At 42.1% G+C, this 11475-nt stretch overlaps 1 protein-coding gene across 2 annotated transcripts; it reads right to left on the bottom strand.

Annotated features, from left to right (window-relative positions):
* Positions 1 to 1226: 1226 nt before the first annotated feature.
* On the bottom strand, positions 1227 to 11437 carry st7l (suppression of tumorigenicity 7 like). 2 transcript variants are annotated; one of them, XR_014124570.1, is made up of 16 exons: positions 11005 to 11437; positions 10407 to 10489; positions 10041 to 10200; positions 9684 to 9738; positions 9419 to 9534; positions 9243 to 9321; positions 7849 to 7937; positions 7666 to 7766; positions 7286 to 7400; positions 6950 to 7022; positions 6722 to 6824; positions 3862 to 4012; positions 3673 to 3765; positions 3387 to 3526; positions 2376 to 2626; positions 1227 to 1516 (listed from the first exon to the last, which is right to left on the bottom strand). XR_014124570.1 is itself a non-coding variant. In XM_027019187.3 (15 exons), exons 1-15 carry the CDS (start codon positions 11171 to 11173, stop codon positions 1421 to 1423), a joined length of 1623 nt encoding a protein of 540 aa, XP_026874988.1. In that variant the 5' UTR covers positions 11174 to 11437; the 3' UTR covers positions 1227 to 1420. The 2 variants fall into 2 exon arrangements, 1 of the variants encoding a protein (XP_026874988.1); XM_027019187.3 differs by lacking the exon at positions 2376 to 2626.
* Between the last annotated feature and the right edge of the window lie 38 nt (positions 11438 to 11475).

Here is an 11475-nt window from a genome sequence, read left to right as displayed (position 1 = left end):
GGTTACAATAGTCCAAGATGACAAGGGACTGAACAAGCACCTGAGTGGCTTCCATAAAGAGAAATTTTATTATCCTGTTGTTGCTGAAGAACCTGCACATCCAAATTAAGCTTGCAGCATATGGAGAGGATGATAATTGCTTATCTAGACATCAAGACTTGCTTGTCAGTGATCTCGTTCTTTGGTGAGACCGCAAGGTCTTCACTTGTTGGTACACCTCCAGCAAAATATAGCACCTGAGTCTTGCTGAATTTTAGCTTTAAGTGATGAACCATCATCCATGAATACATTTGCTAGGCATGCTGAGATATGCGCAAAAAATGAGCATCATAGAGTGGAAAGGAAGAAATGAGTTGAGCATCATCAGCATAGAACTGGTATGAGAAATCATGCAAGGATCTGACCTCACTTAAGAGAGCAGAGAGTAATAGAGGGAGACTAGGAAAGGACCAAGCAGAGCCTTGTGACACACCAGTGGAGAGTATAATGGAAAGTCTATATGGAGCTGTGTAACTGTTATTATACTGCTAACACTGCATGTAGCGTTGACACTGAACAAGACGGCTTCATAGACTTGTTGCTTGAACTAAAATCATATTCTTCCATTAGCGTAAAGCCAAAAAAAACAAAAAACAAACACTAATCAGTGATCCAGTCTGTGGTCCTGTGTTCACTGAAGATTTTTTGCTTTTATGTTCTTTGCTGAAAACAGCAGCACCAAACATTGTCATCAGTGATTGTAGCCAACAAAAGATAAGAGGTGCAATCAGAGACATTCTGCACACCAATAATGAAGTTGGATGCTATTTGCCTGTATAGGGGTCAGTCTATGTACATGGCTCTCATCATTCTTTTTTAGTCCCTCTAATCCAAGATGTTTTCAAGTCTTAAACCAGTTGAGGAACTATCCTTACTTCTAGACCTACAACTGTAGTCTAAAAACTCTCTCCTGCTATATTGCCACTCTGAAATACATATATGAGGATGGCCAATTCTGCCAGTTGTTGCTATGGCATGACATCTTGGATCTATATCACTGTGGCAACCTGTCCCTGCAGCTATCACAGGGAAATATAAATGGCATTATAATCAGTCATGAAGAGCTCTTATCAAGTGGTTTAGGTCAGGGCACTCAAAAAACATTTACAGATTAAGTCTACACATCTGAGACCACAGCAGCTAATCTACAAAAGAGATGATAAAGTAAGTTAGACTCAATAAAAGACAACAGTCAAAACATTTTATTACTGTTAATACAGTAGCCAATGACCCTCTTAGAACATTTAATGCTACACATACAGTAGATCTGCATCCTGATGTCCATGAGTAACTCTGTCTCTGTGTGTGTGTGTGTGTGTGTGTGTGTGTGTGTGTGTGTGTGTGTGTGTGTGTGCTTGAGCGTGGAGGGTGGGTTCTCGTGTTAGATTCTGGTCAGCTGGTACCAAAGGCAGGAAGGCATAAAACTCTCCATCTTGTCTGCAAAAAATCCTAGTGGTGCAAAGAGGGTGTTGAAGAACTGTGAGAAAGAGAAAAATAAAAAGTCAGTGTCAATAAGAGAGAGCTTCCTAAGAAATGTGCTTCATAGCATCTTATGTTACCCTAGTGTTTAAAAGGTGGCAGGGCCTGACACAGGGGCATGCTAATGACTTGTCACTGTTTATGCAATGTCTTTGGCCCTGATGAACAAAGAACTGTAATCTTGGTGTAGAAAAAAAAAGAATGCAAATACCTGAGGAAAAAAAAGAAACTGAAAAAAGGTTGCCAATTCTTGCTGCTCTGACAGTCAGTATAACTTTAAAAAAAAGATGCTACCATTTGTCAAGGTTTTGTTTTAACTGCCCTAAACATTTCATAAAAATGATAAAGTTTACGCCTTAGACTGCTAAAGCTTGAGTCAAAGCTCAAGAGGGGCACGGGCCAGACACAAACACTGAGCGAGCGTTCCTGCGAGCTTGGTCCAACATGCAGCTCCATAACTGCAAGCTGGCATGCATCTGAAAGGTGTTTGAAGGCCCACAGCTCCCTCCACCATAAACAAGCCCTTAATGTGTTTACAAAGCGATATGTTTCACGGATGAACAGATGTTTATGAATATGGAATATGGGAACGGAAGTTTGAAATGTGGCGGTGGCTTGGGAGGGAAAGCAGCGATGCTCAGACATGGAGCTGGAGAGGTATCATCAATTTTAATGCAGATCCAGGGACTAGATAAGACTAATGTAAATATGTGCTGTAACATGACAAACGAGGACGATAAAAAGATAGTGGCCGACAAGGCTCAGTGTCCTCATATTGCTTAGTTTATTACCAGAATAAATTCGGGCATTCCTTCTCATGGAGAATTGCATGTTTGGAAGTGTCAGGGTGCATGTACCTGGGAATCTTATGCAAGGTGGAGTGCAAGCAGGTCAAGGAGGGCAGGGACAAAGCATGGTCTGAACAATCTGTGTCAACGGTGAACTCCTTTGGTCAATCTGGGTCAATTGCTGAAAACCTTTGCTCAGTCTTTGGCAACAGCCAAACTTCATGGTCAGTCTGGGTCAATGGCTGAAAACCTTCGGTCAGTCTTTGGCAACAGCTGAACTTCTTTGTCCAGTCTGGGTCAATGGCTGAACTCATTTGGCCCTTCCAAAAATACACAAGTAACTATAAGTGCATGCAGACAAGCTAACATATAAAACAACCTCATGTAGCACTTGGTCAGCACATGGCTGAATCACACCATGCTTGAAGCTGCTGACCTAAGAGCTGAAGTGTGGCATGGCACACCTAATGTGGGCAGGACTTAAAAGGCCTGGCCAGAGAGCTCTGCTTTTCCTCACTGCTCCTCCTCCTTGCCTCTCTCATTTACTCATGCACGTGCTCTCCGTTACACTAAGCAGACCCGGGCCTTGGCCGTAAACGTGCTGTCTATGTGGAGTCGTTCCCAAAACAAAAGCCTGTAAAAAGAGGCTCCAGCGCATGGGTATATTTACAGAGTCTAGGTCAGGCTCTCGATAAAGGCCTAATAAAAGCAGGAGAGTGTTCGCAGAGCATGTGCTCGCTCCTCCCTGAGGCTGTGAGGTAACAGTACTAGGCTCATTGGATTTGGACAGCCAATATGTCTGAGCACTTGTTCATGAGTAGACCCAGGGGCATGGTCCACAGCGTCAACGCTTCACCACATCAAAAATGGTATACAAGAGCAGGGAAGTTCTTTTTCATGAACACAAAATTTGAGCTCTCCACTGAAGATGTGGACCATCTCACCTGTCCGCGCTGCTATCGTGTGTGTGAATGGTGAATCAAAAAAATTGTATTTGATTAGTAAATCTGGCTGACTGAGTGGAAGCAACTGACCTAACAGCAGGCTTAACGAGCAGGAGAGTGCACACCCATGACTTACTGCTTTGACGAATATGCCCATGAGGTCAGGGAACTGGTGTGTGAGCATGGCCAACATAGCAGTGAAGGAACACAGGCCCGCTGTGAACAGAATGAAGAAGGGCAACTCCTTCTTCGGGTACACAGACACCTCATGGAATGCTGAAGCAGTGAGTGAGTGAGAGAGAGAGAGAGAGAGAGAGAGAGAGAGAGACAGAGACAAACATGACAGTTCACATTTTACAGCCAAACACAGTTTAAATAAATGAGATGATGTGGCTAACATGAAATAAACAGGGCATACTCACATGGTAGCAGTTCTCTGTCTGCTGTCTCTGTGCAGCCTGGGTATGGGTAGAACAGATGACCTTTTTCCAGTGGGTATGGAATAATCCGGAATGCTGGACAAAGGAATAGAGAATTAATATCAATGAAAAGAGGTGTGGGAGGGGGGAGGGGGTAATTGCTTTATTTTCTTATTTTGTGTATGTACATACTGCCCTCCCAGGTGCAGTGCAGCAGGTTGAGAGCTCCCTCTGCTCGTTTCCAGTGCTGCAGGTGGAAGAAGGCATATGCCACTGCCTCACTGTCACCCCTCTTCAGAATGTGCTCTGGAGGCAGGATTAGACTCTTCATCTCTAATAGATACTACACACACAAAATACAATACACAGGAATGAAAGTGTTATTTCTTCATGAATCGAGTGCTCTGGGACAACTCGACCATGCAGTGTATGCTTTAGCTACAGGGTAGCCTGCCTTCTCCAACTCGCCTGTCCATAGAGTGAACGAGAAGCTTATTCTGGCTGCTGGGATAAACCTCCCCCCACTGCCAAGATGCGCAGTTCCCTCTCCAATGTCTAAATACCCTGTTTTTATGACTCTGGTGTACCTATGGATGTGCCCAAGCACCCGTCATTGAGCATGCATGCACATGTACACGCACACACAAAGTTCAGTGATTACTCCTGGCGTTTTTACTGGCAGCTGTCCTTGGTGGCATCCCCTTGCATACACCCACACTCTTTGTCCTTTGATGTGGTGATATGATGTCGCCTCTGCTGCCTTTTATGTGGGGTCTCTCCTAAACCAGTATTCCCCCGCTAAGCTTCTGTCTGGGTCTCACACTAGTTGTCACTCTTTCACTTGGCCACTGGGGGGCACCAAGCAGAGGACTTACATTGGGCAGCACAGGTTTCAGGTGTGGCTGTTTGCTTAACACATATCCCTGTGTAATGGCAACACCACAGCTACCGTCTATCAGCCTTAACCCACAATAAACAGGAATGCACTGCCCTATAATGGGTCCCATCACTCCTAGAATAGGGCAGTGTCAAATAGTTAATAAAACCCATTTCTGAATGTGAACGTTGACTTGTAATTTATTCATTTATTTATTTTTAAAGGCAGACGAGAGGACCCAGCATTAAGCGTGTCCCATCTTGACTCAGATGTAAACTCGTAAAGGCTCCCTGGCACATGAAGGTACAGGTGTGTGGTATTCATTTTACACAGGTGCACTTTGATCGAGATTGATCCAGTGTGTTTGAGATTGGATGTGCAGGTGCGGGTATCTTGGGCATGGGCAAGTTGGAGCCAAGTACAGAGACAGCTGGAACATGAGGGCTTCAAAGTGGCTGTCTTAAAAGGACTCAGAGGAAAACAGAAGGGATAGATTACTACTGTCAACATTGCACTCAGGCATGTTTCCTGTTGTCAGGCCAATAGCTCTACCTGCATATTTTGAAATGTAAAACTCTTCCAAGTGGATTCTGTCTGTGGAGCTTGGTGAGTGTAGATGGTTTCGCTCATCCCAGTGCAACAGCAGCACCTACTGGCTACTGCTGAATTAGTGAATTCATCTAGGGGCCCGTTTTAAAGAATTCACATACAGAACATTTGCTTGATATGCAACCCAAGGTCCAATTTCAGTCCGCTTACCAAGCCCGTGTTGTGTTCTCATTGCTCCAAATGGTAGCACGTTTGCGTAAAGCTTTTGTCCACAACATGAGCAGATTTTTAAGCAGCCATCTCCCAATTGTCACTTGGCAATGAGGCTTGAGTATGCACTGGGTGACAATCATAGTCCAGATATTAAGCTCAGATATTAAGTCTAATCATTTTCTTTATTTTTTATTTTTTAAACTCAGGACCATGACAAACTACAAAAAATATGATATAACAAAATACATGGATCAGCCATAACATTAAAACCACCTGCCTAATATTGTGTAGGTTCCTCTCATGCCACCAAAACTAGGTGTCAAGCCAGACAGATCTGTTGAAATAGTATATACTGTAAACCAAAAATCTGGAAGTAACATTAACTAATAATATGTTTAACATACACCAAAAAGGTGTATTGGTTTTTGCTTAATATATTCACCAATCACCCACAACATTAAAACCCCCTGCCTTGTCTGCCACCAAGTGTATTTGGTCTGCAACAGTGTTTAGATAGGTGGTGTGTGTCAAAGTAACATCCATGCGATTGCCAGGAAAAGGTTTGCTAGCAGAACACTGGCCAGAGCATCACACAGCCTCTGCACACTTGCCTTCTTCCCATATGTATCTTGGAGCCATCCCTGGCCATCCACACAATGTAAAAGAAAACACGATTCATCAGACCAGGCCACCTTTTTTCCCATTGCTCTATCATCAAGTTTGGATGTTTATGCGCCTGTGCGCTTTTGTCAGTGGCTAAGGCTCAACATGGGCACTCTGACCAGACTGCGGCCATGCAGTCCCATTTGCAGCGAGCTGTGATGCACTGTGTTCTGACATTTTTCTATTATAGCTTGCATTAACTTTTGCAGAGAGCTTCACTACAGGAGCTCTTCTGTGGGATCGGACATGACAGATGAGCCTTCACTCCTCTCGAGCATCAAGTGGACCACTTTTGGTAGGTACTAACCACTGCATCATGGGAACAACCCACAGATCTGTAGTTTGGAGGAGCTCTGACCCAGTCATCTATCCATCACAATTTGGCCCTTGTCGCACAGATCCTTATGCTTGACCATTTTTCCTGCTTCCAACACATCAACTTCAGGAAGTGAGTCACAAAAAACAGACTCTGGGGTCAGATGGACCTGGTTGTAGGTCTATGATCCTGAAATCCAATCAATAAAGCAAACTTTCTGGTCAAAATGGACCATGTTCTGGATCAAAGTTGTAGTCTAAAACAGTCCAGCACAGACCCTTCTTTTCTAACTTACTCGCATTGTTTTCGGTTGTTGATGCAGTTTTTGAACACAAAACAATAACAATACCACCTTAAAAACTAAGCATAAAAAAAATCTCAGACAAGCCAGAAATCTTAATGCATAAAGACTTAAGAGGTGATAACTGCCTAACCTTTGGCACATGTGGGTTGAACTCCACAGCTCTGTGAATGGCCTCCACTGCGTTCATCTCTGCTGTGCTAAGCCCTCGCCTAGAGGCTGCCTCAGGCGAAAATCTGGAGACACACACACACACACACACACTTTTCTCCTTGTAATTCTAATCCTATAAAACAACAAAACTGGTTATACTTAATCACACACACACACACACACACACACACACACACACAAAACTTACTTGTCTGATACTGCTCGTGCTTTCAGTAAGGCAGATGTGTAGCATATGGTGGCAGATTTTGGCAAGCTGATATCTGTAAGCAAAGACAAAAACATTAAGGGCACCAGACTGTGATGTATAATGTAAAAGCCCATCTCTTGTTTCTCACTGTTAATGTCACAAGTTCAGTTTCAAATTCAGTTTAAACTTCCTCGAATAACGTGTTGATGAAATGACTCCTGTAATGACTCTAACCAACCACTTAATGCTCTTTGACCAACCATAATCTGCATACTGCATATTCTGTGGAATGACATCTGAAGCAGGAAGTGAGGCAAACAAGTTTCTGCAGCTCACCATCATATTTTGCTAAGACTGCTTGTACGTCAGCATAGGCCTGTAGTTCAAGTAGGGCTTCTAGAAGATTCTCATGGATATTTAACATTCCAAGTAAGGGAAATTCCTTCATTAACTACAAGAGAGATAAAGGGGTGAGTATAAAGCAGAATAAAGCAGATGGACAATAAAAACACGCATTAAGAAACAAAAAATTAATGTATGCCACTATCAAGTACAATAAAATAGCCTTGACTAATTCTGATCTCAAAATTATTCTATTCTTCTAAATTGCCATACAGATCTTTAAGAAATGTCAACTATTCAGATAAAGATGACAGAATAATTAGCAGAACTCTTTTACTACTTATCTTGCATGTCAATATGTGTACTGGTCTTACGTCTCTCATCATTTTCACAGCCTCTTTGATGCGTCCCAGTTTCCGGGCACACATGGCCAGCCTGCGCTTGATGTACACCAAAAGATTTGTGTCTTTCCCCGCTGAGGAATCAAGAATAATTTGCATTAGCATAAGCAAAACCCCTCATATCTGACTGTGGGTGTGGACGTATGTGGTGCATACCAAACTTCAGCGCTTGTTTGAACAGTCGCTCGGCTTCCACGATGGTAGTGGCTTCCTCTTCGGCCAGCAGCACATACGCTGCGGCACATCTGAAAAATGGAAGTGCGCAAGGTTTTGGGCTACCTTTCTACCAACAGCACATAAGGTTCCAGTTGTGTGGAGTCATTTTTTAAATTAGAGTTATGGGGTCAGACAACACGAATTATGACAAGATTTTGTCAGACACAACAAATTTCCAGCATCTGGCCCATTTACATTTGGTGGGAATGAGCAACGGGCTTTGTAGTGTGGACATAATCGAAGACCAGTGACATAGTATCTGGGACACCCCATAATACCAAAATGAAAAGTCCAGCATGTCAGAATTTTTGGTATTTTCTCACCTAGTCTGACAACTACTATGACGTGTTCTTGATATTGACCAATAGGATGATGGCGCCCTCTCTGGCACACACGCGTAAACACCACATAAGAGAAAGAGGGATGCTGCTGTTGATGTTGATGATGTTGATTTCAGTTACAGTAATTATGAAACTACCTGACATAGGTAAAAAACAAAACAAAACATGTCTTTGTATCTTCATTTACAAAAACCTAATTATTTTTGCTCCATGAGATCTTCTGTTTACATACAGCAAACTTGGTAGAAAGCTATATGTAGTGTTCTTAACATGTTAACACATTCATTACCTTAAGTTCTGTTTGAAGGACGGACAGCCCATACTACGCTCTTCCTGACACCCCGGAATGGGTTCACAATTGTACATACTTTCTTTCATTTTTCGAAAACAAAACTGCCAGCATCACACAGAGCTTGTCGCCATGCTTGTCAATTTTTTAACACTTTTCCCTGAAAACCTACAAACTGGCACAAGGACATGAACAAATATTGACTCATGTCAAATATTTACTGCTGCCAGTCTCCCACCCAATTTATGCCACTATGACATAGTGCACCTGTCAAAGTGCACCTGTCTAAAATGAATACCACACACACACCTGCACCTTCATGTGCCAGGGAGCCTCTACGAGTTTACATCTGAATCAAGATGGGATAGCTTAATGCTGTGTCCTCTTGGCTGCCTTTAAAAATAAATAAATGAATGTCTAATCTGATAAGGAGCACTGTGAAAGACAAAGATATTGCATACCCTGATTCCAGCATTAGGGCACTGAAGGGATGTAAGAATGCATATAAATATTCTAACTAGGCAAACATGTACTGAACCCTGAGTAAAGCTTCTAATTACAGATGATGGTATATTTTAAAGTACCAGTCATACACAAAAAGAATGGAGCCAGCAACCAACAAAAGAACCAACAAGATAAAACTAAAAAAGAAAACAATGTTATAATAAAAAGGATATAAATGAAACATGCAAAATGTGACTCACTCATGGTTAAGCTCGAGAGCTTGGTAAGCCGCTCTGATACGAGCCTGAGGATTTCTCTCTCGCCAGGCCTTCTGCATGACTGTTAGACGCACGCACACACACACACACACACTGCTAATTTTGCTAATTTTGATTAAATATGTTTCACAGGTGTATAAGCTGATGGATACACTGACCAGTGTCCTCTGGTTTGAGCTGTTGTGTGTCACAGGTAAAGAAGGTCTGGTGATCTTGTGCTGATAGATTCATGTCATAGTAAGTCAGAGGCTCTCTACCCGTCACCCATGTATACCTGCAGAAGTGGGAGAATGAGGAGAAAAGCAATTGGTAGAGACATGCACTACATTGCAGGTCTCCATCACAGTTGTCAGCTGTGCACACATGGAAAGATGTTTACTACTGCTTAGGGGAACTAATGAGTCTGAGGGAGAGCAATAATACCTGCTGTATTCTGCACCTCGGAAAAGATTCAGTGGGTTCCTCCATACTTTACACTCTGAGAAGTGGTGCACACCACCATTTAGTGGACAGCACGGCAACGTATCAAATAGCACACAATAAAACAACTCAGTAAAATAAAGTATTTATATGCCTTTAATATCATTTACCATATCTGTATGTGTTAATACCACTTACCATATATGTATGAGAAAATCAAGAGAAAACTAAACTACTGCTGTAATGAACTAGCTCCTGCTTAATTTCACCCATCATCAAGTACAGTTCCGCATATATTTAAAAATATTAGTAACACAACATATTGAAAGTTAATATATGTACACATGTATGCTTGTTTACCTGAGACACTGGGCCTTTGCTCAACTTCCCCACTGGCTGAGGTGAAGAGACCTGCAGAGCTGCTGTTCTCCACCCCGCCAAGGAGAGGGCGCAGGTGACTAACAGAAACTTGCTCAATGAAGGACGTACCATACTTCCGAAAATACCACCACTCAAATATCTGAAGGTGGAGACGACAAATTGCCATGTGTGACAGAGAACGTAAGCGAGAATAAGTCACATTTCACACAATTACAAGCTCCTTTCAGAAATAACTACTTTTTTCAAAATGTTTTAATTTAAATTTCACCCACAGTTTTACTGTGTAGAAAACATGTCTAACCAGTGATACAATGGCTAACATCTGACAACCAAAACAAACCTTACCAGTATAAGACCAGAGATAAGAGAGGAGGTTCCAGTTAGGGCAACATAAAATTTAGGTGTAAGTGTGTTCAGAAACACAGACGCTGTAGAGGAAGCAAAAGAAATAAACTTTTAGTTACATGTTAGTTTCAAATGATAAGAGCTCGAACCATGAAACCATTTACCTAAAAAGTCTACACCTACAGAATAATACACTACACATGGTAACACTATACAGACATGTGCATTCTAAAAAAAATCACTAACAGCTTCATTGAGGCAATACGCTATAACCATACCAAAGCTGCCGTTCATAGATAACAACCTCCCCCAAGAACACACAATTATGATTATAAGTTACATTCAAGGGACCCCCTAACTCTCACCTTCGGTATACGCTAAAGGCAAAAATGGCAAATACAGTTAACTAGTTAGAACTACTCTTTAAATTTAAACTAAAGTGGCAACAACTAGCTAGCTAGCTAGCTGTGTGTCGAGAGGGTACTAGCTTGTTAACATATAAAATAGCACAGAACTTTCTTAGCAGCTCCAGCTAGCAATAGCTAGCTAGTGATATTAACCCTAGCCAAGAGACTACCATCAGTTTTGAATACATTACCAGCGGTGACAGACTCTTGAAGCTTCAACGGACTTCGTAGCACGTAAATCATGGTTAAGACCATGGCGAACCAAACTGCACAAACATATGTCCACGACCAGGACAACCAAGATTTCAATCTCTCCGCAAACCCATGAGATTGAGAATTACTGCTGTTATCGTCCGCCATTTTTCACCGGATGGCTGTAAACATTAGAATCATGGGATACTGGAGAAGACTGTGATATTGGCAGTTCTCCACATGATGGCATAATAGTCTTACTTAACTAACGCTAGATAAGTGCAGAATGTAAACTGTTTTCTGTGAATCTTGCTCGCTGTTAAATTTTCATGTAGGGTTCCATTCCCTCTCAAAAATCATGTAGTGAAATTTGCATACGAACCGCGTATAACTTCAGCAAATTACAACGCTGAGCAGTGAAAAGTGAAGGGAAAATCATGTGCTAACCAAAAATCGCTACTCACAAAACT

This window comes from Electrophorus electricus, chromosome 7 (assembly GCF_041902795.1).
Source record: "Electrophorus electricus isolate QZ-2024a chromosome 7, ASM4190279v1, whole genome shotgun sequence".
Taxonomy (NCBI): domain Eukaryota; kingdom Metazoa; phylum Chordata; class Actinopteri; order Gymnotiformes; family Gymnotidae; genus Electrophorus; species Electrophorus electricus.
Note: the sequence above shows the minus strand (reverse complement) of the source record. Positions and strands in the feature narration are given on the sequence as shown.

Excerpts from the sequence above, each read along its gene's own strand:
- st7l (XM_027019187.3), bottom strand. The coding sequence starts at position 11,173 with ATGGCGGACGATAACAGCAGTAATTCTCAATCTCATGGGTTTGCGGAG. Across the intron at positions 7,023-7,285 it reads AGTCTTAGCAAAATATGATG|ATATCAGCTTGCCAAAATCT; the intron begins GTGAGCTGCAGA and ends CTTTGCTTACAG. Across the intron at positions 4,013-6,721 it reads TCAACCCACATGTGCCAAAG|TATCTATTAGAGATGAAGAG; the intron begins GTTAGGCAGTTA and ends TTGTGTGTGTAG.